The sequence below is a fragment of the Lithobates pipiens genome, unplaced genomic scaffold (genome assembly GCF_037356315.1).
Source record: "Lithobates pipiens isolate NorthernLeopardFrog02 unplaced genomic scaffold, aLitPip1_a1.2 Scaffold_18, whole genome shotgun sequence".
NCBI classification, from domain to species: Eukaryota; Metazoa; Chordata; class Amphibia; order Anura; family Ranidae; genus Lithobates; species Lithobates pipiens.
In genome coordinates, this window is record NW_027507758.1 from 487,119,112 (window position 1) to 487,146,102 (window position 26,991).

A 26,991-nucleotide genomic window follows, 5' to 3' on the forward strand; every position below is an offset into this window, starting at 1 on the left:
CTGGTATCTCTGGAGGAGCCGGGAAACCCAGTTGGAGGACGCAACCCAGGCCACTAACCACACAGTATCGCCGGGTTGGCTGAAGGAAACTGGTACCGTTTGACAGTTCTTTAATTTCTCAAGAAGTTTCATTTAAATTGACTAGTCTGTGGCAGAGACTTTGTTTGAGTATCCCACCGCCTGCTAGGTCAGTGAGAGAGGCCTATCCGGTGATTGCTGGATCCAGTCTGTGGAAGCTGTTTGTCGTCTGGATCAGTAAAATACCTCTAACCCACAATTACCAGGTACCTGAACTCCCCTTAACCCTCTAACCCTTTATTGAAAGACTTTGTGTTTATCCCAAATAAATCTTGAAAAAAGTGTCAGAGCTAACATTCTGTGGATTTACTTTCCAACGGGACCCCTGAGACTGAGAGGCGAGCAGGTGAGGTAACGGTAAGCCCAATAATAACCAGCAGCTCCTTTGGGCGCCAGTGCTGCATGTGGGGGCTTGTACATCCGGGATTTGCCGTTACCTCTCGCAACTCAAGGAACTATTTATTGGAAGTCTATGCAATAGAGGGTACTGGACTGTGCCATACTTTTTACAAGGGGTTAATTGCGGGGTCACTACCTAGCGCATGCGCTGTGGGCGGAGTCAAGAAAGCTCACAAGTTACGTGACGAGAGGAGCCAGTAGGAAGAGTCTTTCTTTCTACTTGCTGCACGAGGCACCACGTGTCTGTCTTGAGACATTGAGAGGAAGAGTCGCTAAAAATGTTCCGAATGCCAGGAGTGCAGTCTGCTATGGGACCTGGCATGTTTTCTGGAGGTACCACTACAAGTGTCAGATTGCCTGGAACTTTGTTGACGGACACAGGGATTTGCCTGAAACCGCAGGGGCGTTTCGTACTGTATACAACAGGAGATGTCGAGGCCTTGGGTATGCTGTGTAACAGAAGCGAGGGACTGGTCGCAACCCCCCATCCGTGTGTCCGATGCTTGCATTGCGGGGAGTACCTGTTCACAGTGAAGCAACCCACGTGCCACCTCGTGCTTACAAGATGGATTGGGCCATGGGCATTGCCACTGAGGAGACCGCTACGTTTACTCCTATGGCAGGGCCTATATCCTCAAAGCCTGTTACAACAAGTGTTCCTGAGGTCTCTTTTCCGGGGTTCGCTATCCCGATCTCATGGCCCTCCTGGCCTTGGGTGTATGCTGCATGTTCCTGTGCCTCGGGGCCGGCTGGCCCGAGGCTTTGCAACTGAGAGAGTAGGCCCAAAAGTCTTGGTGCCTACTGATCCAGGGGTGGTCCTGTGCTGTCTTGCCTGCGGGGAGAAGCCAAGCAACTGAAGGATCCAGGGGAGGACTTTTCCAGGAGAGGACCAAGCGTCAAGGCTGGTATCTCTGGAGGATGCAACCCGGGTCACTAACCACACAGTATCGCCGGGTTGGCTGAAGGAAACTGGCACTGTGTGACATGATCATCACGCTATTGATTTGGAGTACATCTGTTGAGATAAGCTTGGGCTGAGGTCTATATGCGTACTACTTGATGATATATTTGGATGAGAGATCTTCTGTTGGATTGGTGTATCAGTCTAAGGAGTGGGAGGAACCCGGATCCTGACCATACTTGGTTTTGCTTTATGTGCATGGTTTATGCACTGATGGTAAGAGTCAGTGTGATTGGGTGCTGATGACGGTCTCCTTCTCTCATCTTTTTGAAGAGCACAGATGAACTTTTTTAATTATTAAGATATTTCTGTGAAGCACTATATATGAACTCTTGTTTGTATTGATTATTATTATTTTTTAAGCGCCACACCGAACTTTCTGAATATTTTTTATTGCATCCAACAATATTGTGTTAGCAGCTATTATTTATACTTCTAAGCTTTACAGCGCAACAAATTTTTTCTTTTTTACTGTGTGACAGTTCTTTAATTTCTCAAGAAGTTTTTATTTAAATTGACAAGTCTGTGGAAGAGACTTTGTTTGAGCATCTCACCGGCTGCTAGGTCAGTGGGAGAGGCCTATCTGGTGATTTCTGGATCCAGTTTGTGGAAGCTGTTTGTCCTCTAGATCAGGAAAATACCTCTAACCCGCAATTACCAGGTACCTGAACTCCCCTTAACCCCCTAACCATTTATTGAAAGACTTTGTGTTTATCCCAAATAAATCTTGAAAAGGGGACTAAGTGTCGCAGCTAACATTCTTTGGGTTTACTTTCCAACGGGACCCCTGAGACGGAGAGGTGAGCAGATGAGGTAACGGTAAGCCCAATAAAAACCAGCAGCTCCTTCGGCGGTCAGTGCTACACAATCTTTGTAACTAAAATGGCTTTTCAAGCCTAGAGTTGGACTGGCAGTCTGGCAAAAGCATTTACCAGAAGCGATAATGTGCCTGTATGTAATTCATTTGAGTAGTACAGCAGTTTCTATAGTGCATTTAATTTTATCGTTAAATGAAATGTTGCATTACTCTAAAATGCACACTTATCAAAATAAACATCCTCTAATGCCCTGTACACACGGTCGGACTTTCTGAGGACAAACTTGTCTAGCATACACACGGTCGCACAAAGTTGTCGGAAAATCTGATCGTTCTGAACGCAGTGACGTAAAACATGTACAACGGGACTATAAACAGGCCAGTAGCCAATAGGTTTCGTCTCGTAATTTATTCTGAGCATGTGTGGCACTTTGTCCGTCGGAATTGTCTACACACGATCAGAATTTAAAGGATCGGATTTTGTTGTTGGAAAATTTTAGATTCAGCTCTCAAACTTTGTGTGTTGGAAATTCAGACGGAAAAAGTCAGATGGAGCCCACACACGATTGGATTTTCCGACAACGCGATCCGATCGCACATTTTCCAATGGAAAGTCCGACCATGTGTACAGGGCGTTACTCATATTTATATTAATACCAATCAGACTCCACAAAAAATGCCAAAAGTTCAATGTATTAAGAGTCCCTAATGTTCATAAGTATAAAATAGAACCCAATATTGGAGATAGTGTCCTTTTCTAAATTGTCAAACCTGCACATGTGAAACGTTATCATGCAACACTTTCCACAACACAGGTTTATTCCCCTAAATTGTGAAGTGTATCTGAGACGCTCAGTTTCCCATAAGAAAGCAACTTACCCTTGACATGCGACCTTTACATTATAAAAGGTAATACAGTGTCTGTATTCTGTAACATATCCCATCAACATGGAATTCTACAGTATATTCCAAGTAATACCTACTGCAATTTATTGAGTTTTTCTGTTGTGCTAACATATTGGGGTTGATTTATGAAAACCAGAGTGCAAAATCTGATGCAGCTCTGCATAGAAACCAATCATCTTCTAGGTTTTTGTCAAAGGTTAATTGAACAAGCTGAAGTTAAAAGCTGATTGGCTACCATGCACAGCTGCACCAGATTTTGCACTCTCCAGTTATATTAAACCAACCCCATTGTGTCCAGTATGTATTAGGTTTAACTGCATACACTCAGTTTTTTTGCTATGTTCATTCACAGGTTGTTTGTCCCAGCCGACCTGCAGATTCCTTAGAATACTGGCTCCAAAATTCCAAGAACCTGAGCAGAATTGGCCTGGTAGACAGACTGGACTCCAGCTGTACATCTGTAAGTAAGAAATGGTGGAAAAGTTATTGGAAGGAAAATGTCATGAATGTGAAATGTCCCTCAGCAATGATATGCAGATGGTGATATAGGCAATGATTTTTTGTCAATCTGTCATTTTACCGTGAATGAAGCATTGGTTAATTTCTTGTCCATTTATGTATTATATATTTAAAAAATGGCAATATTCAGATCACCAATCTCTGCTCTGGGTAATCTCTAGTCAAAGATAAATTTAATCTCATTACAGTTGGAGACTGGCAGCATAACACGAATAATCAGTTTGAAAAGTGCGGAATATACATTAGCTATAACTATTATCTGTAACTGAAAAATATGGCTTCATAAATAAGGGAAGATTGTTTTCTAAATGAGAACAAAGAATGAAGACATAGGTCACCATCATTTAATAACTGACAGAATATCTGTATGTCATAAAGCGGGAGTCCGCGTTTTTTTTTTTTTTTTTAAAGCCAGCAGCTACAAATACTGCAGCTGCTGACTTTTAAAATAGTGACGCTTACCTGTCCAGCGCGCGCCCGCGATGTCGGCACCCGAAGCCGATCTCTCGATCCTCTCTCGGGTGCTGCCGCTGCCATCTTGGGTATAGGAATCAGGAAGTGGAGCCTTTCAGCTTCATTTCCCGGTTCCCTACTGCGCATGCGCGAGTCGCGCTGTGCAATAAGGATGGACCCGCTGCCTCTGGGATCTGTGTGTTTCCCAGCAGGCAGCGGGGGACTTTCGGAAAGGGGCGTAATCTACGCCCCTTTCCGCAGAGAGCTATCCCGGAAGTGGGTGCAGATACCTGTACTATACAGGTACCTGCACCCCCCTCCCCCCTGAAAGGTGCCAATTGTGGCGCCGGAGGGGGGGAGGATTCCAATGAGCGGAAGGTCCACTTTAGGGTGGACCTCCGCTTTAAATTAGACTCTCAGAGATTACTTATTCCAAATGTGTGTTGCATTTGCAGTCACAGGAGCAAGGAGCTAAATTCTGCTCTAAGACAGTGTCCATGTCAGTACTGACTTCAGCAAAGGTAGAGATTCTACTCATTTGGTTTACTAGTCTTCCAACCCACCAATTCACTGCAGCTGAATTCTGCTCAGAGGCGGTGTTCTTCAATTGTCAATGCTGACTTAAGCAGGAGTGGAGATTCTACCCAATGAATTTACAACTTTTCCAATCTACCAATTCACAGCAGCAAGAAACTGCTGTGAGGTGGTATCCTTGAAATGTATCAGTACTGACTTCAGCAGAGAAGTAGTGTCTACCTAATAGGTTTCCGATTTCACCTTTACTTGGTCCAGTCAGACTTTTTCAGCATTGGATTAGCTATAGTCTGGTCTGAATTTGGGTTTTTAGAGTGTTAAATTGAAATTATATATATATATATATATATATATATATATATATAATATATGCCCCATATATTATATATATATTCTACACTCCCCTCCCCCTTGTAGCTATTAGTTGGCAGAGGTGTTTTGCTTGGGTGCCGAGTCTACTACTCGCTCCCCAGACTAATATCCACTTTATCTAGCATACTAACGACCTGGTAAAAGTAATCCACAGGACTACTTAGCAGTTTGTTACTGGCAGGATGCAACTTTTCCCCATAACAGAAGCACACACTTAAACAAAATACATCCTGCTAAACAGGGAGATCATTTCCAATTTTCCAGAGAAAGTAGGAAAGCTATTAGACAACCATTTATCAAATGAGTTAATACAATTTGAAGAGTGGTGTCATTTTGATCATCTTCCAGAGTGCCACTAGAACACTGAAACATTGGGGCATTTTAATATGCTAATTCCTACTCCAGTATTGAATTTGGCGCTGTGTTGCCAATCAGCTTTCCCCTTGGAGCTGCTGTTGGCTTCCACATCCTTGTGGTGTTCTGTCAGATGATCGGTTCCTGAATTATAACATTTATCATTTTATAAATACAGTGAAAAAGTGCAATTTAAGACAAATACATGTTAGACATACAGTAGATACATAATGTGATATTGGAAGTGCATTGGTAAAGGAATGCGATCAACAAAAAGATAATGAGGCTTTCACTGCTAACTTGCATTGGTGGTAACAATACCTTCTTCCACATAGCTAAAAAGATCATTGGTATCAGTGATAACTTACCTAAAGGTTGACAGAAGAGGCTTCTCTGTTCCCACAACACTAGCTCTGCCAAATTACTTGGATGCACTCTGCAGGCACCCAGTGCCAGGACAAGGTCATCCAGTGCCCAGGGCAAAGATGGCAAACTACACCCCCAAGTAAGAGTATCACAGACACATATAAACCTCAGCACAATAAGCCCTTGTACACACGGTCGGACATTCCGACAACAAAATCCGTCGGATTTTGTCCGACGGATTTTGTCCGAAACTGGTGTTGCGTACACACGGTCAAACAACGGACAAAGTTGTCGGAAAATCCGATCGTTCGTAACGTGATGACGTTATTTTGTTACGACGATCGTAATTCTCTACAAACGATCGCACAAAGTCAGATCGGACCATGTTGTCGGAAAATTTTATAGCCCAGCTCTAAAACTTTGTCGGTCGGATATTCAGACGGAAACAGTCCGATGGAGCCCACACACGGTCGGATTAGCCGACAACACGGTCCGATCAGACTTTTTCCGTCGGAATGTCCGACCGTGTGTACAAGGGCTTAGAAAGAAAAAACGGCCATTGCATATGCTTTTGTGAACACTGAAACAAACAGAGAGCCAACACTTCTGAGTCTAGCTTAAATAAGAATTAAATTAAAATAGTCACCACCTACTCCACCCCCCCCCCCCCAGTCCCTCTCCCAGCACAAATCATCTACCTACTCCCCATAAGTCCCCCTCCCAGCACAAATCCTATCCCCTTCTAGCACAACATGCCTCCCCTTGTACAAATCCTTTTCCCTTTCCTACACAACCCTCTCAATCCCCTTCTAGTACAAATCTTCTTCCCCTTCAGATCTCCCCAGGACAAATCCTCTGCTAGCCCTAATCTCCCCCTCCCAGAACAAATCCTCTCTCCCCCCAAATTCCCTTTCTAGTACACATCCTTTGTAGTGCAAACACCAAATGCTACGGGGGGCCAGCAGTGGCACAACATCTGCTGGTTCCCCCCTTTCCCATATATTACACTAGCTGCGCCCAGAGCATGTACCCTTTCTGCCCTCCTCCCTTGTCCCGACCCTGCAGGCACCATTAGGTGAGAAATCAATCTGCCACTTCTCTCTACTCCTTGAACCCCTAGAGGAACCATAGTATTCCACAGTATCATGGTTAAGAAAGGCCTCTTTAAACGAAAATTGTACAATATGGTTTTATACTATTTTAGACATCCATAGTTTTATACTATTTTTCTATCCATCGTGATGTATTATTGAAATGCATTTCTCTGAATTCTGTAATTACCGTCACAGCATTACTAAGTAACTGTGTGTCACATGTCATCTTACTTTGTCAAAGGAATAATAGTTCTATAAGAAATTACTGATAAGTAGAAAATTCTGTGGGCTCAGATCCCTATGAAGCAGATTGTACCAAAATCCACCATGAGCAAATTTAATCTAAGAAAAACACCATGCTTTTACAAGCAGATTGCAGACATGCAGCGCTAATAATTACCTGGACATACAACTGGCTATACCCAGCGTCTAATTAGCAGCCCTGTCATACATTACAGAACAGTCCACATTGTTTTTTTTAAATAACAATTTGGCAAGTTTGGGGGAGGTAATATTTAAGTAGAACTACTTGCATTCCATGTCAACTGTTTATAAATTTAGTTATTTTAATAAAATAGGGCTGATTAAAGCAGATCTTGCACTAAAACACAAGGTATTTTTATTTGGCAACCCACCTTACCCTTAATTACAAAATTCTGGTGGAAAGCAGTTAACAAAATAAATTGACAGTAATACATAAAGAATACTTAATATAGAAACAGTACTTCAAATAAAATTAAACTTAATTAAAGCGGAAGTAAACCCATCCATAAAACAGTTTCATTTCCGGGGCATGCCGGAAATGTAACACTCCCATTGGTTGTGCTCTCAATCAAACTGTTAAACCATCCAATGGCTGGTGTCATGACTGATCACATGTGCAGCATCATGGTAGTTTTATATTAAACAGAGGCAAAGATGGTAGCTTCATTGGCTGAAAATGATAGGGAGTTTACTTACACTTTAAATAATTGTTGTCCACTTACAATGTTATGCACAAAAAAGTGCATTCAATACAGTCCACTGCAATCAATATAGTCCACTGGATAAAAAAAAAACAACTCCAAACGTACCAATCCATCCAATAAAAACAAATTTCACCCAATGTCACTTTGTATCTGCTTCACCACCTAGAGCAGTGGTCTTCAAACTGTGGCCCTTTACTTGCTTTTATCCAGCCCCTGAGGCATTATTCATTCCACTGACACCAACAATGAGGCATAATTCCTTCTACTGACAACAAAAATGGGTTACTATTCCCCCACTGATACCAACTATTGCTCCCCCTAATACTAAAGATCGGGCATGGTTTACTCCCATTGGGCGTGAAATGGATATTTTGATGATAGGCAACTCCTATCCTCATATTGATTAGTGGTTCCAAATTAATAACTACTGCAGTAGGGAACAGACACAAAAGATACGCTCAGCATCTTTCCAAATAACCGTTCTCCTTTATTATGACGCATTTGAAGGCTTTTATACACATGATTACGTAGGTATCACATTAATATTACAATTGTACATTTATGGTAACAAGGGGCGTTACATAGGCAGGCTTATTCTAATCAGAACTCGAAAGAATGCAAAACATGTACTGAAAACATTATTAGTGCCGTGTGCACAGTGAGGGCAGTGTGCAATACATATAAAATAGAATACAATTATATACAGAACCTACAAATTTCCATTACAGTCTCCTCTCTTTTGATCAATATTTTGATCACTAACCATACCTGCTATCACCTTTAACCTGGAACCTCCACATGCTTAGGTGGAGGTAGTCCTGGCCAAAGAGGCAAAAACTCCATTGTGGAGAAAATAATAGCTGAGCAGATTACAAAATGACTTTTCACTGTGAAAAACAAATACATATTTACAGAGTACTGGCTGTACACTCCTGTGGCCAGAATGGCCTTCTAGCTTTATTGCTGGTATGCTGACTTATCAGCATATGTAAACACAGACAATTCTACATAAAATGGAAAAGGTACAAAAGACAAATATGACTTCAACATGGCTAAACTACTTTTCAAATATCTGTATCCCTTACAATTAAAGTAATTGAATCAAAAAATACCCTAGACTGTTATCGCAAGAGGGAAACAAATCAAACACAGAGATTTCTTTCATTTAGTCATATTACAGTGTCTGGTGTGGATTTGGGTGACTTTTCCTTCAAGTTTTGCAAAACTGTACATAAAATAAATGCTGTATTGAGTCTCCAAACATTTCCTTATATATAAATGTCTCTTAACAATCCACAAGTCAACTGGCTTTAGTTTTAGATCCTTCCAAACTTTTAGGATCTGGAATTGGGGAGAAAACACATAAATAAATTTGTCAAAAACCTTAAAAAATCAGCAACATTCTCTGTGAGATCCGAATGGAGGACTTCAGCTGCTGAGACAAAATGTAAGAAAGTGAGTAACACACTCCCAACCCAAATCCCAAAGGGAGAGAGTCCAATATCCCCTCATGGGCTTGATAAAATATAATAAAACATTCAGGCAAAAGTTTTCTAGTTTCTTACTCTACTTTGTCCGCTACATTGTAGACAGTAGGGGGTGTAAAAATAAAACCTCAAAACTTCTAGTAAGGACTCTCCTATAAAAATGATTTCCTCTGTTACTCTCTGTAGATTCTGCACTCTGTACTTAAAAACTACTTCTGATAACACTTTTTTACTGTGGCCTTTGCAGTAGCATTTGCCACTGGACATCCAGAAAACATGTCCATACAAACAAAATACATACTAAGATCCTGACTTGGGCATCTGGATATATCTTTTTGCTATCTCTGGAAGGGATGTTCAGCTTTTGGTAACACCTTTGGTAACAGGTAAAACAAGAAGTGGTATGTTATAAAAACAACTGTGTTGAACCCTGGCTCTATCCCACGCTCATTTACTAAGGCAGCCATAACTGCTTGTGACTGATGACACGGTCCATGTGTCAAGCTGAAGGGAAAAGAGTGTCTGGCAGACATAAATGATCACCTTTTCCAAAGTCTTGTTTCGTAAGAAGTTGCCCTCTGTGGACCACTTGTGCTTCTCGTTCTGGGGTCCTTAAAGTTCAATTATTAATCCCAGCTATACTGGGCCAGAACTAGGGTGGAATCTGTGAGTTGCACAGACCCAGCAAGTGTCCGGGGCTGTAAATGCAGCATCCTTAGAGTCGCCTGGTCTGCTTCCATGTGTGAGTTTTACTGTTAGTATGGCTACCTCAGCAAGAACCTGGAAGGCTGAAAACAGCCGATCAAATTAACTTGGCATGCTTGATTGGTTTACCCACCGAAGTAAAAACAAACTTCTGGCCCTTCAAATGGAACCAAAAGCTCTCTATAGCTCGACTATCTATATAAATATATACTCTTTTTATAGCTCACAGGCTTTTCTAAAACATGGAGCTCTGCTTCTTGAGATGGGGAAAAAGGATCCAATGACTCTGAATACAGGGAATCCTTCTGGGTGATAAACTTCATCCTTGGTATAAAACCAGGAATAACACTACAAAAAAGTAAATACTCGGGTCTTCAGGGAGTGTGTCCTGCACTGGGCTCACAGCACCTGATTCCCATGCCATCAATTTTAACGCATATGCTTTTTCTTTGTCTCCAGCCTCCTCCAATAGAGGTAATAAGGTGGCTGGATTCAAATGTACGCATTTTTCATTGTTAGATTTGTACATAAACACACAAAACAAATTCATATTTTGAACCTTTCATTAGACAAACACTTAGTTAGTTATATATTTGCTGTGCATAATGTCGGACCATTAAAAATTTAATATTCAACCAAAATAATATCTGTAACTTTGTCTAATAGCACCTTTGCATAAAGCTACAGCTCTGATATATCAGAGTGAACCCTTCATTACTGGGTCCAGCTTGCATAAACAATGGCTTTTTTTCTATCATGCTGTTTGTGTAAGAACTCCAGTTTCATGTTTCAAAAAGACAACTTTTTCCTGGCAATATTATAATAAATGATAAGAATACCCTGCAGTCATGCAGAGATGTCCATAAATCCAAAATATTCTTCTACTTATACCCACTGCACTTACAAGGAAAAGGGGCACATCATTTCACAATCCACACATTCTGCTTTGGATTTCAAAAATAAAAATGCATAAAAACAAAAGGACCAACAATATGTATGATGGACCAGAAAGCACTTGGCCATCAAAAACTATAAACCAACTGGCTGCAGGCAGCAGCTATCCTAACGGGGTGTGTGGACTTGATGTGATGGGTCTGTTATATTTAAATGTTATTATTACTCTCACATCATGGACCGCACATTAAGTTATTATCAGACTTTTTTTTCTTTCCACTTAATAAATGTAAAATTACAAAATTGTTATCTTAATCTAAACAAATTCCTTTTTTTACCAATTTCCCCATTAACCTGGATTTCATTTCCAACCAAAGGTTGTCTAAACCAGTTTCAATATATCTATATTTATTTAAAAAATTGTTAAACTCATATTAGAAATTAATACTCATATGATAATTTCAATATCACACACTAATATATATGCACAGATAAATGTCCTTAAAGGGGGACATATTACTTAATTTTACTCAATTTCTCTCTCTTTTTTTTTTTTTAATGCACTGTTTCCACTATCACAGGATATTAAATTTGTGTAAGACACGGTTAATTTGTAACCTTCAATTTACCATGTTTGGAAAACAGATTAAAAAATAATTGTGATCACATTGTTTATCATTAGATTCGTTAACCGTTTTCGTTAAGATTTCTCTACGTGTGCCTATACCCTTTTGCCTCTAAACTACTTTATCTAGCAGATGTACTACATATACCTGTGAACAGCACTATTCTTCCCTTTCTCTATAACACTTTGATGGACAGTAGACAGTGACAACATAACATATAACCACTAATCAATACAGTTCGATTAAGGGGAGTAAAATAGGTACCCTTTGTCCCGAAAATGCCTTACCGATCAAGGAAGTCTGATAACTCAAATGTAAGCAAAAGGCTTACCTCAGCCGGCTGATTATCAGAAATTCCCGGATCGTCTCAAGCTCCTCGTTTCGGATACTCAGGGTCACCTGATAACCCCTGCTGGGCTGGCTTCGCCACCTGAAATGGATATTTTGATGATAGGCAACTCCTATCCTCATATTGATTAGTGGTTCCAAATTAATAACTACTGCAGTAGGGAACAGACACAAAAGATACGCTCAGCATCTTTCCAAATAACCGTTCTCCTTTATTATGACGCATTTGAAGGCTTTTATACACATGATTACGTAGGTATCACATTAATATTACAATTGTACATTTATGGTAACAAGGGGCGTTACATAGGCAGGCTTATTCTAATCAGAACTCGAAAGAATGCAAAACATGTACTGAAAACATTATTAGTGCCGTGTGCACAGTGAGGGCAGTGTGCAATACATATAAAATAGAATACAATTATATACAGAACCTACAAATTTCCATTACAGGCGCAATCTGGCCCCCCTAAAATCTGCAGGTTCCTTTCCTTAGAACGTTTGGAGACCTAGAAGATGGCTATTCCCCTATATAACCACCAAAGAGATGTGGTTTAGCAAGAAGATCAATATACTCTTTGTTCAGTTGATGATAGCCTCAGGTAGTACAATTTAGGTCAGGTATATATTCCTAACACCCCCTACATATACTCCAAGCAACATCAGATATGAAACAGAAGAAAGGACCTGCCACCTCCTCCCCTCTCATCCATTGAGGAAAAACTCCTGTATTGTTTATACTTAATGTAACCAACTGTAAATTATTGATCAGTGTTGTCAGGGCAGGGGTTGGTCATGTACTATATGGCCAAAAGTATGCTGATACCTGACAGTCACACCTATGTATGTTTTTACATCTGTTTGCAAAAACATGAGCATTCATTTAAATGCCCCACCTCCACAGTGTATGTCTGAAAATAGGTGCTAATGCAGTCAAAAGAGCATTTGTGAGATCAGGTTCTGTTGTTGGACAAGAAGACCCGGCTTACAGTTGGCAATCCAATTAATACCAATTCTTATGAAAAGTGTTCAATAGGGTTGAGGTTAGGCTTTGTGCACATGGGTACAGTTATTGCCCAAACGGTTGTCAGAAGGTTGGATGTGTACAATTGTCTAAAGTGCTGGGGAGTGTTACAAAACGTGTTTAAGATCTGCTATTTAACAAAATGAGTGGATGTTATGCTACTTAGTGTGTATATGTAGCCTAAACTGTTGTTTTTATTTTGGATAGTGTAAGGAACAGTTAGAACTCCACTCAAGTTTTTGTCTCTGTCTGTGTCTCCCACTTTTCTGTCCTTATGACCAGTGGCGGTGGGTGCTTAATATTTTTGGGGGGGCAGCAAACCAATGCACCCCTCAGCAGAAGACCGGGGAGGAGGGTATCTCCCCATCCCCTGCAGGAGACCGCCACCGGAAAGGCAGCGATCAGCCCTCCATGCAGGAGACAGACAGGAAGGCGGCGATCTGAGGCCTCCTTACCTTAGGAGGCAGATGATGAGTCCTGGCCAGGCTGACACTCTGATCTCCCCTCCTCCTCCCTCCACTGTCCAAGCCAGGGATTACTGGATGTGGCTGCGGGTGAGCGGTCCCTGGAGACTTCGCTCCGGGGCCATAGCTTCTCCTCTCAGGTGAACAGGAAGAGGGTCCTGAGACCCCTGGCCAATCGGGTCTCTGGACCCGCTTCCTGATTGGCCGGGAGGAGTATCAGGAAGACAACAGCGAATAATAATTTGCTATGGTCACTCAACTGGGTGGGCTCAGGGTGCCCCAAACCCATCCTTATTTTAAGCCAATTAGAGCCTCAGGCTCTAATCATGTGCTTAAAAAAAAAACCATTGGAATCTACGCGTCCGGCACCCTGCATGGAGATTAGGGGCCGGGTACATGAATCACAGATTTGTGATTTATTTTTTTTTATATATATTAATACATCCATTAAGTATTTATATGCCCTCATGAAGTATTTGTATGTGTTTGAGATATAAAGCTAATAAGCCGAATCCCTGCTTTCTCTACAAGTATTAACAGTAACATGGCATCGTCAGAGCCAGATTTATACTTCCTACCTACCTGTCTTGTGCTGTCCTCCTACTACCCCAGTAGACAGGTTTGCTACAGTATCTCAATAACGATCTTAGATATTTTAGCTGCACTGGGGACTCCAAGGCTATTTGTCTAGGATAAGTGGTTTGTACTTTTGCAGTCAAATTTGAGAACACGCCACTTTATGTTAGCTATGTGTTCCCATTCACACAGCATGCCTAAAAAAAATATAATAATGTCTTAACGTTTTAAAGGAGAAAGTGTTCTGGCTGATTTTAAAGTGGTTCTAAAGCTGTAAGCCCTTGTACACACGGTCGGATATTCCGATGGACAATGTCCGATAGGACCCTGTTGTCGGATAATCCGACTGTGTGTGGGCTCCATCGAACTGTTTCCGTCGGAGTATCCGACAGACCAAGTTTTCCAGCTGGGCTATAAAATTTTCCGACAACATGATCCGATCGGACTTTGCCTGATTGTGTGTAGAGAATTCCGATCGGACAAAGTGCCACGCATGCTCAGATCAAATTCCTAGACCAAAGCTATTGGCTACTAGCCTGAACGTAGTCCCATCGTAACGAAATTAAATCATCATGTTCTGAACGATCGGATTTTCAGACAACTTTGTCCGACCGTGTGTATGCAACAGTTTCGGACAAAATCCGTTGGACAAAATCCTTTCGGACAAAATCCAACGGATTTGGTTGTCAGAATGTCCGACCTTGTGTACAAGGGCTAAGGTTTTTCACATTAATGCTTTCTTGGCATTAAGGTCAAAAACCGCCTGTACTACAGCTTCCCCCCCCCCCTTGACCCCCCTTTTTCTTACCTGAACCCAATCCGATCTAGCGATGTGCACAAGCGCAACGGCTCCAGCCGCTGTCGTTTTCCTCATTGGACAGATTGATATCAAATCCTGTGACATGGGAGTGGGGGGCGGGGCCGAGTCAATGGACACAGCAGTGGGACTCCGGAGTGATCTCACATGGGTGCCCCCCCAGGGAAAATGGCTTTCTGTGGGGGCGCCCGATGAAGAGGAGGGACTTGGAGCGTCGCCAGGGGACCCCAGAAGAAGAGAATCGAGGCTGCTCTGTGCAAAACCATTGCACAGAGCAGGTAAGTATTGCATGTTTGTTATTTTTATTTATAAAAAGGTTTTGCAACCACTTTAACCACTTGCCTACCAGGCACTAACACCCCCTTCCTGCCCAAGCCATTTTTTCAGCTTTCAGCGCTGTCGCACTTTGAATGACAATTGTGCGGTCCCCCGCGAGAACTGCCAACTGGGACACCGTCATATGACATTGTCCCAGAATAAGAGCTGCACAAATGACGGCCGGGCGGGTAGCAAGCAGTTAAGAATTTCTGGATAGTCTTAGCCTGGGTTCACACTGTAGCAATGCGGGGACCAGTGTGATTCCAGCACCGGATCCTGCATCACATGTCTCCCGCAGGCAGTTTACACTACCTTCTGTGAACCGCTGTGGGTATCCCAGATCAGTTCACATATCACAGTGCCAACTGTTGATTCGAACAAGAATTGAATCTCATGGGTGAGAACACCTATGCGATCCCAGTGCGGGGCAAAAAAAAGTCCCTGCCATTTTTTTTTCTGCAAATCTAATGTAGAACTGTATGGCTGAATGGCTGAACTTGCATCACACAGACATTGCATGTGATTGGCACCTGCTGTGAACGTGAACGGCACGTACGACGGGACGAAAAATACGACGTCCTATACACTGCATTATAACTTTCGGCGTGAAAATCCTTTCTGAGCATGCGCGCAACTTTGTTTGACGAACAAGCCTACACACGAGCGGACTGTTCGCTGAAACAAGGTTTCAGCGGACAGTTTTTCGGAAATTCCGAAAAACCTTGTCCGTCAAACTGTCCGCTGAAACTGTCCGCTGAAAGCCCACACACGAGCGGACTGTCCGCCCAAACACTGTTCAGCGGACAAAGTTGGGCGAACAGTCCGCCCCTGTGTACGCGGCCTAACACGTTGTGCACTTTAAGAGGATTTATTTCATCCCTGTGTATCATCTGAGGCTGTTCACTTTACGGTTTGAATTCTGCTGACTTCTGTCGTACATGCATGCTGGAAAACCAGCGGCTGACCGACTGCAGATCAGCACTCTCAGCCAATAGCAGAGAACGGTGACCGGAGTGTCCTGGCGGGGGGGCCTCCCCCTGTCAGAACACAACAACTCAGCGGGGTGATTACTGAACTAACCTAGCATGGAGCTGTCAGTTTTTGTTTTGCACAGAGTGAGCTATACCTCAATAACATACAACCCAGGAGGCCTGTTTCTAAATTGTTAACACTTTGTCAGGACTTCTTTTTTTTTTTTTTGTTTTATAATTGTTATTTTTATTATTTCACAAGAAATTATAAAGTAATATAATCAAACAGAAAATAGAATAAAATATAATAAAATTACAAACAAGAAGCTATAACAAGCAATCTGACAGTACAAGCACCAATATGTTCCTTTTAATGTTTCAAAATGTTTGGGTACCAAAATATCTGATTTTGGAGATATTACTATGTTTAGTCTCAAAGCATGGAGGAATATTGTACTAAGGTAATGATCCATCATATTAAGATTGCTTTAGAAAGGCATTATATCAGGATGCTCATAAGAGCCACATGAAAAATTACATCAAATAAGCGAGAAAAAAAAAAAACAAAAAAAAAATCAATCAAATTAAAGTATGATTTAGTTTGCCCAGGAAAAAAAGAAAATACAAAATAGTCTCTTTAATTTCAAACTGTATTTAGTTACTATTAGTTTTTACATGTAATTGTTTCTGAATTAAGGGGGGGGGGGGGGATGAATTGGTGGAGTTTCAATCTGCTGAAAGAGTTAGAGAGTGTTGCTTATGGTATCAGTCCATGTATCGAAATGGTGTCCTTAGATGTGTGATTTACGAAGTTGAGAGCGTTTGCTCTATAAAATGTTTCCATCTTTTAAAGAAATAACTGGTTGGGCCAAAGGATTGGACTATCGTGTCTAACCTTGTGGAATACAATAGAACAGGGATAGGCAACTTTTTGAGCACAGTGTGCCGAAAAATATTTTCAAAGAAATTGAGCGTGCCGATTATATAACAAAAAAATGTCAACTTCATACTCTCAATCACGAAAAGGATTTTTGATAAAGTAAATGCTGTAAACTACTTTAGTAGTGAGAAATTAACATCCTGCCCTCTCACGCCTCAGATCAGTCCCAATTCCTGCAACTCCACACCTCAGATCACTGTCCCCCCTGCAAATCTGTTTCACCACTGTACCCCCCTGCTCATCCGCCCCACCACTGTAACCCCCTTCACATCTTCCTCACCACTATACTACCCGTACATCTGCCCCACCACTGTAACCCCCTGTACATCTGCCCCACCACTGTAACCCCCTGTACATCTGCCCCACCACTGTAACCCCCTGTACATCTGCCCCACCACTGTACCACCCTGTACATCTGCCCCACCACTGTACTACCCTGCACATCTGTCCCACCACTGTAACCCCATGCTCATTTGCCCCATGAATGTGCCCCCTTTCTCATCTGCCTGACCACTGTACCTCCCTGCACATCTGCTCCACCACTGTACCCACATGCTCTTCTGTCTCACCACTGAACCATCTTCTTATCTGTCCTAACACTGAACATCTGCTCATCTGCCCCACCACGGTAACCCCCTTTCTCATCTGCCCCACCACTGTACCTCCTGCACATCTGTCCCACCTCTGTAACCCCCTGCTCGTGTGTTCCACCAATGTACCTCCTTTCTCCTCTGCACATCTGCCCCACCTCTGTACCCCCCTGCTCATCTGTCCCACCAATGTACCTCCTTCCTCCTCTGGCCCACCACTGTACCCCACTCTAAATTTGACCCACCTCTGTACCCTCTGCTCTTCTGCCCAACCACTGTAACCCCCTGCCCACCTGTCCCACCAATACACCTCCTTTCACATCTGCCTCATTGCTGTACCCCCCTGCTATTCTGTCCTACCACTAAACCAAAACCTGTGTAATAAAGTTGGACGGAATGAACCATCAACAAACAATGTTCTAATCTAGTTTAGAGCTGATAATGAAGAACTGTGAACTCAGTACAGACTGGGTTAATTATGTTAAACATTACTCCACAGACCCCTTGTAAACATTACAAAGCAAAGAGAGCATGTTAAAGGGGTTTTAAGCAAGTAAAAAACACTTAAGAAAATAACCAGCAATTTTTAAGCTGTGTTGATGGGAATATGTAACAAATATAAAGTAGGTGTTATCCCAATCTGGCTGAAAAAGTAGAAATACAATTTAAGACTCTTATGCCTGGCCAAAATCAAGTGAAGACAATTACTGCAGACAACTACCCAAAATAATGGCATCAATGAATATCATTTATCGCATGGAGGTTTAAGCACATACAAAGGTCTTTGGAGGTCAAAAAGAATATTTCTCCTCCTATCTCAGCATGTGTCCTGCAGGAAACATGGAACCCATAGTGGAGGAAGGAATAAATGACATCGTGCAAGGGTAGGATACATGGGACAAAAATTCAGTGCACTGAACACAGTAACCACAGAGTGGCAGCATAATAATAAACCAAATAAAAATGCATAAGGAGTAAACACAAATGCAATTACATTGCCAATGTATCTGCTGGAGACAATACAGTTTGTCACCTAGAAAACATTCAGTTCATGGTGCACAGACGCAGAATGGGTAACAATTAACAAGTCTAACAATAAACATGCAAAACTGTCCAGATTTTCATCTAGGAGGATACAGCTGGATTGCATTGGCAGGCAGTGCAGAAGTCTGGGCTCTTTAATTATGTATACTACTGCATGACTGACAACGGGCAGCACAGTATGTTGATGGCTGTGTGCCCTCTTGGCAGCTATGCCACCCTAGGTCAAAACCTATATTTGCCATAACACAGACTGATATTATTTTGAAAAATGTCTCAGTATTAGTAAAGGCAAAACATCTCCTGCAACAATATGCTGTCTTTTTTTTAATTCTTCACAAGCTGTTCTAAAATTGGTCAGAGAAAGCTCAATATGAGTTGCCTGCGGATGAAGTGACAGCCAGAATTGCTGAGCACCTGACAAGCACTTTCTGCTATCAGTACTTTAAAGCTGCATTGTGTGTTGGACAGGACACAGTGCATTACTGGAGGGACAGTAACAGATTGATGAGGAAGAGGGCACACTGGCAGCTTGCCGTTAGCCCCATGGGCGCTTAAGCAGACTCTGCCGCAAACAGATAATGAAAGATATTCATGGGGCTGGGGATTTATTTCTTCCGGCTCACTTTCGGTGATAATCCTTCTCCTGTAACACCAGGGGATTGAGTAGGGAAGGAGAAATATCAAATATATTGTAGTACTCTATTAGTGAGTAGTCTAGAGAATGTGTGCAGTAAAAGTATGCCATCAAGTTTGCTCAGAAAAAATAAAAATGATAAGTAAAAAATAAATCGGTGTATTCTAATGTTCAAGAGGATTCTAATGTACAGTATATATAATTTTTTTTATAAATGCATAGCTGAAAAAGCTTTTGTATTTTAAAATAATGCATATGTTGTAACCAAATGATATGGAATAAGATGAATAATCCACCAGGGATATACTATATTTACATGGTTATCTACAACCTTGGCACTAGCCATGGCTGCTGCACATTACCTCTTCTCTTCGACAGGATTAGAAATGAGCAAATAATAGATAAGGCTTAATATATGTATAAGTATAATAAAAAAATTCAATAAAAAAATAAAAACTATGCCCTTCTTGCTAAGGGTAGGATCACAGTCCAGATGCTAATGCAGCCGATTGCAGTCCTCCTTCATCCTAGGTCTCTATACACTGTCCTTCAGCACTGTCCACAACCAGAGATAGAAAGTAATAAGGTGTAACAGGTGAGGATGTTCTACAGGATAGCTTAAACCACCTCTACCCTGTAAAACCCCTCCATTACCAGGCCATGGTGCAATTTTCAGTTTTGTGATGGTTTGACCGATATTTACTCAATCATGAAACAATTTACCCAAATAATTTTGATATCATTTTCACAGATAGAATTTTTTTTGTGGGATGTATTAATCACTTGACTTTTTTTTTCTTTTATTATTTTATGAAGAAAAAAAAGATGAAAAGATTTAAAAACCAACAGTTTCCCTTACATTCTGTTACAAGAAATATCAGATAAAATTCCCAAGACAGTACAAAAACCCTTAATTTGTCTGCTTTGTGAAAAGACACCCCAAAGTAAACTAATTTTTGCCACAATTTTCTTTGAATTCCAATGCTGGTATTGAGGCCATGCACAGAAGGAGGAGGAGGTGGGAGGATGGAGATGAAAGGGTCACTGCAAAAACATCAATCTGATATATATGGAGGGGGGGGGGGGGGTTATAAGAAGGCATACAATCCATCCACACCTTAAATATTTGCTGCAGCTGCTGATTTGGATTTCAATGGAATAATTCCTTCTTCTACCCTTGGGGTCATATCAGGGGCATAATACACCGAAATATGGCCACTGAGTGCCTCTCTCCTCCCCTTAGGTCCACTCTTTGAGTCTTCACCAGCGCCATCAATTACTTACAGGGAAGTGGATTGCTGGATCAGATGAGCTACTGAAACCCAACTCCTTGGTGCCAAACTCCTTGCCAGAGACCTCCCACAACATTCCCAGCTATTAGCCTTTATATTTCAAAGAAAGTAATGTTCATACAAAGAAGTATAGCTGCTGCACTTTACTGGTTTTACTTCATAAGGTAACATTTACAGTCACATCACTTAGATATACAATTTGAGCTACTTGACAGTACTCCACCACCATAAAAGACATGATGACTACAGCCAGCTCTTCTGATGCAGAACTATCTCTCTCTCTGTCCTTCAGCCTTGTCCAGGGCCTCTAAACTAGGTGACTCCCCCTGGGGCCCTCACAACCTGGCTTGTTTGTTTGGTTGTAAACCCTTGTGTTTTTTCACCTATTCTCCTCTTCTTGGGTCCCCCTCCAGTGCTCTTAGCTCCTCCTCTTCTCGTTGTACCACCATAGGAATCCTCTTCCTATGGTGGCACACCTACCTAGCCATGCTGCCTGTGTCCATTGAAACAGACAACATGGCTCTGCTCCACCCCCCGCTCCCTTGTCACAGGATTAGGAGCAGCACAAGGAGCCAATAGCTTCCGCTGCTCTCAGCTCTCAGCAAAGCCTGTGAGAATGAGGAGAGAGAGGATAGAGCCGCTGCCGATGGACACAGCGCAGGATTTAGTGAGTTAAGCATTTGAGGGGGGTGATACTTTAACCTAAACATTATTTACCTTAATGCAAGGACTGTATTAAGGTAAAAAAAATATATATAATTTACAACCACTTTAAGAATTGGTAAGTTGCATTATATTACTTTTTTTTTAGGTGTAATACCACTTTAAGACAGTTTCCACTTATTGGCAAAGCACAGAAATCATATAATGCCAGCTAACTGCAAGCAAAGTCATTATCAATTCAATATTGTCATTACGCAGGAAAAAACTGTCACGCACAATTGGAATGGTATTTTAACATGCCTTTCTAGTTAGCCTGTATGAGAATATTCTGGCCTCATTAGGACTGCTCGTTAAGGAAGCGAGGAAAGCACTTTGCTCGTTCTGTATAACAGTAAATGCGTATATATGTTACTATTAATCAGAATTCTGGATTCACGTTTGTGCTTTTATTTTGTCTTTGAGGTAATTATGGAATTTTCCTTAGGGTGGTTTGGATGATATCTTTAAAGAGAAACAAGAGTTAGGAGGATGTTGCTAATAAGTATATGACATTTACAAAGTAGCTCAAATCCATGTGGAAGGCAAGATTCCTCCTGGAATACACAAGAGTCCAATTTGATTTAACAGCAGGATTCACATACAAGCTCAGTGGTTATTCATTTTAATAGATTTGCAGAGATTTAGTTATGCCAGAAAAGTGCAGTGTCATTAAAAATTGTACTCATTTTGGTTTTTAAACACTTAACCTGAGCATCTTTCTATAAATAAATAATTGTCAGTATAGGTCAAGTACAGTACAGTGCAAAGTTTAAAAAAAAGAAAATAATAAAAATGCAGGTCAGACTTTCTTTGTCAAGAGGCGGTTGAAGATAATGTTCTACAGCACACAAGAACAATATTACACAATACAGTAGTACTGGAAGAATTATACCCCATATATTCTGCTATAATAAAAATCACACTCTACTGCAGAAGAGCATTTAGCACCTGTTTTATACTATGTATTTTGTTCCCTGCACTACGAACTATGTAAAGTAGAATTAAAGGCAAAACGTATTTTGCTTATTTCGGATAGAGTAATCTTTATAAATTAATCTATAGCAGAATTTTTATGTGGATTCCTGTCCCGTGGGGGGTATCCGATTAAAGCTGGACTCGACTTCCTTTTTTCCCTTTTTTTTCCTCTTTTCTCCTTTTCTCTTTGAATCATTCTTTCTTTTTCGAAGGAATTTCTTACGATTCTGTCTGGTGGGATCCTCTCTCTGGGCCTAATGGCTATCAAGGAACCCACTGGGCAGGGTTGCCAACCTCCTGCAGCATTTTTCTACTGATAAAACATGGAAAATGTACTGGCAGAGCACTTTTGTTACTGACAGCCTGAGAAATTACAGAACTCCTATTGAAAACTAACACAGTGAATATTTGAACAGTATAAACATGATATGGAGACACTGACAATACCTATAAAACAAAGTAATTTGCTTGATTTACACTTAAAAAGGCAACACAGAATGAATATCAGCCCCTGATATTTACTGGCAGTTGTAAAAAAAATCACAGATTTTTACAAACTGTCAGTAAATTTATTGGCAGTTGGCAACCCTGCCATTAGGTGGACTATAAATTCCTGTATTATTTAAGCATTGGCCATTGTGTACCCTCTGTTACAGAAATGCTACAGTAGAGGAGAGTGGTGGAGTTGAGAGTCATACCAACGAAGTACGTTGGGAGTGATGTTGGATGTCTATGCCAGAATTAGAGGTGCTCTTTCCACCATTTTGGACCTGGAAAACCTGTATTCACCTACCTATGTGAGCATTTTATACATATTACATGCGTTTTAAGTGGGATTTTCTGCACTATTCTGCTGTTTCTGTCTTCTACATGTTTTATATTCAACCTTATATTGGGAAACATTATATTCTGGAGTACCAAGGGGAGACTGGAAAAGATAAAAAAAAGTGCAACCACTGAACCCTGTGTCATAGGGGACAGAACTGGTAAGGTGTTTAGAGAGTGGGGGAAGGTCTACGCAATGATTTCAGATTGGACATTTGAGAATGGGAGCTCTATTGTGTCTAAGTGTAATTTGGCTGTTTATGAACTGAAATTACACTATTGAGATTTTGTTTTTTGAGGTATCGCACGTAAGGAGAATTGGAGATTGATAGAAGAATTTCAGGAGAGGATTTTATGTGATATGGGATATGAAAGATTGTGGATCTGGTAAGAATATGAGCAATGGGGGAATGAAGAAGGCATGAGTCATACAGTGGTGTATGGCATGTTGTCATCTACACATGGGAGCAGAATAATAGCTATTATATTTTATTGATTAAGATGATATCACACTACATGAGTTTTCTTTTTTCTGGGGATACATGTAAGGAGAAGGGAGGAAGATTTCACCTATCAGTGGAGACCCAGAGTTTTTGTAAAGAGAAACATTTTATTAGATACACTTTTATTCTTTGGGTCATTCAATCTGGTAAGGATCTGGTACACTACATGCATGGAGAGATATGCACCTGTTGGATGATACATAAGACTTTGGGGGCCTGAAGTGTGTTTTTTTTTTATATAGACAGCGCTAGGTTCAAGGGAGAAGACTTGTTTTTATCCTGCCTGTTGGAAAGTTACTACCATGGGGGTGCTTGTTCATAATGTCATGTGTAGATAAAATTGTGCAAATTTTTACTAGGTTGCCTGGTTTACTTGAATTGCATTGAAAGCTATGCATCACTATTTTAATGGAAATTGATATGATACAAATCCATTGTAGCCATTTTTGACACGATTTGTTGAATAAAAGTGTTTTGAAATGGGAAATCACCAGATGGATTAAGGTTGTGGAGGAAGCTAAGGTCAGGAACTAGTAGACAGTAGTATATAGCAGGATCCATAGGCTGTCTGGTGCCAATACTGACCGTGAAGTTGCACACATGCTTCACGCACACTGGGTGCAGAACTACATGTAAAGATATGCACATGTTTCTGAGCTATGCTAGCTAACAGGAATTCCTTTATAGCCTCCAAGAGATTAAGATGTGGAAAGGCTAATTATTGCCCATGCAGTGCTGCCAGTCTGGTGCCAGTCAGATGTCTCTGCCTTTTATTGAAACATTGCAGAATCTAGATCAAATGCAACATCTTGCTGGTTCGGCCAGCAAGGTGAGTTGCTGGTGACAGAATTGCTAATGTGACAGAGACCTAAGGGCAGGTATGACCCTACAGTTGAGTGAGATAATATTTAAGTATATCTAAAGGCAAAACATTTTTTTTCCATTTTGGAAAGCGTAGGGAAAGAATAATACACCTATCAGATTATTATTTTTTGCCATATATATCCCATTCAAGATATTTCTTTTTACTTCCAGTCTTGTAGACCCAAAAGAAAGTGAGGAAATGTTTCCAAATTGATTGAAAGATTCTTAGGTTTCACCAGGACAGGTGTGCCCATTAGAAGATTTCCCTTCTATTCCTGTTTTGGTGGCAGCTCCAAATTGTAAATTTTCCCTCATTTTCAGCCCTGGTGAAAATGGTGACCAGGAAAAATAGAAAGGATAATTCTCCCTAGCGAGGACAAAAATAGCAATAAAATCTTGACGGGAGTTTAACCCTTGCCTACTTCATCCATAATTTGAAAAACGTTTTGCCTTTAGATACTTTAAAAGTGAGTTTTGAGGTCAAGACCCAACTCTTTTCCTAGTTACATCCTACTCCTTTGCTAGTTTGTTATTTTTTTTTTTCACTTTTATAATGTTATATTTAGCACATCTGTAAAATATTTTTTTCTTTTGCTTTTGTGAGCTTTGTGAGTTGTTTTAACATTGAAAAATACAGATGCAATTTAACATTTATGGATGTTCAACACTAGAACGGGGAAGTGAGACAGGATGTGGTTATGTTTTATACAAAATGGCATGCAGACACTGTGTCACCCTGGAGAGGTGACATGTGCAGACCCGATGACAGATCTAGATCTGTCTGCCCTTTTAGATAGGAACTGATAAATAACTTTGGAATAGGGCATTGGAAGGAGGGAGTCATTTCCTAATGAGCTAGCTTGGTTTGTGTTGAAGGAATGTGACTTTAAGTTGACATGACATCTACATAACTACACATAACTCAAAGCTGAAGCATTGTTTTCCAGTTCCATGTGGCATCCACTACCAGGTGGATTTAATGACAACTTAGAAGCAGATCAAGAGCAGAGAAAATCATGCGTTTCTGTAGCAATCATCTTGTCTAAAATGACTCTGCGTGGGAAGGGCTTTAAAATACCTTTCTCTCTATAGCCAAAAGGTTAACTCATTTTCATTCTGGTTACAGAATGGGAGGGGGAATACGCATGATAAATAAAGAGACTCATGCATTTATTCATGGATTGTTTTGAGATTTAAAGTTCACATCAATCTCACTGCATCTTCACTTAGTATACATTACAGCAATATTGGAAGGAAAAAGGTGACGATGAAGTGGTAATTCCATATCATACTGCTATTTGAAATCTAATCGGAATCCATCTTGTTCACAAGCTTTATTCAGTTTTTAGTAAGGATCTGCTTTTTGTTGCAAGTAAACTTTCAAAATAAAAACCCTTTCTTAAAGCAAGCTCTGCACAAAAATGTCAAATATTTTTTGAAAATAGGAATAAGCGCAACATTTAACGTCCAGGATGTTTACATTTTTCACATACATATTAAAATCAACATTTTTTGCTGGCAAATTTCGTAAAACCCCCAAACAATTATACATTTTATGAAAGCAGAGTCCCTGTAGAATAAAATTGTGACAATGGTCATTTTAGATGTTGCACAATATATGCCCAAATGTTTATCCAATCTATATTTTCAGGAAAAGTGCACTGAAATTAATTATAGTGCACACAAAAGCAACATAATACCCACTACAGTACCCAAAAGTGTCCATAGATGACACATTCAAAGCCTTTACAGATAATCAGTTTGAAGTTAACTAAGAGCCAATAATGACCCTAGAATTATTGCTCTCATGCCTATGTTCGTGGCAATATTTAATATTTTATATTAACTTTGAAGATTTTTTTTTTTTATTATTGTGAAGCAAACAAATAGGAAAAAATTATGGAAAAAGTCAATGTGCATATTCACCCCCCTAAATTCAATACTTTTAGAGCCACCTTTTGCAGCTATCATAGCTCCAAGTAGCTTTTGATAAGTCTCTATGAGCTTGCCACATTTTACCACTAGGACTTTTGCCCATTTCTCCTTGCAGAACTGCTCCAACTCCTTCAAGTTGGATGGTTTTTGCTTGTGAACAGCAATCTTTAAGTCTGACCACAGATTTTTTATTGGATGGAGGTCTGGGCTTTGACTAGGCCATTCCAACACATTTACATGCTTCCCCTTAAACCACTCAAGTGTTTCTTTAGCAGTGTGTTTGAGGTCACTGTCCTGCTGGAAGGCGAACCTTTGTCCTAACCTCAAATTACATACAGAGTGGTAAAGGTTTTGCTCAAGAAAATCCCTGTATTTAGCACCATCCATCTTTCCCTCAGAGACTAGTTTCCCAGCCCGACTGCTGAAAAACATCCCAACAGCATGATGCTGCCAACACCATGTTTCACTGTGGGGAAGGGCAGTGGCGTAACTAAAACCTTCAGGGCCCCGATGCAAGAAACCATGAAGAGCCCCCCTGAACCCCAGCCAGGGCCCTTCCCTCCGAGTCTGGCGGTGGAACTCCAGGGCGTGGTCACAGGTATGACCTTTGTGAGCCCTGTAGTTCCACCACTGGCA

The 26,991-nt window shown here is 40.9% G+C and overlaps 1 protein-coding gene across 4 annotated transcripts in view; it reads left to right on the top strand.

Annotated features, from left to right (window-relative positions):
- Positions 1-26,991, top strand: part of SPHKAP (SPHK1 interactor, AKAP domain containing) — a 354,145-nt gene that overhangs the window by 143,318 nt on the left and 183,836 nt on the right. For all 4 annotated transcript variants that reach the window (XM_077488505.1, XM_077488504.1, XM_077488507.1 and 1 more), the window contains one exon: positions 3,514-3,621. In XM_077488505.1, coding sequence (XP_077344631.1) covers positions 3,514-3,621 — 108 coding nt within the window. The remainder of the gene's footprint in view (positions 1-3,513; positions 3,622-26,991) is intronic.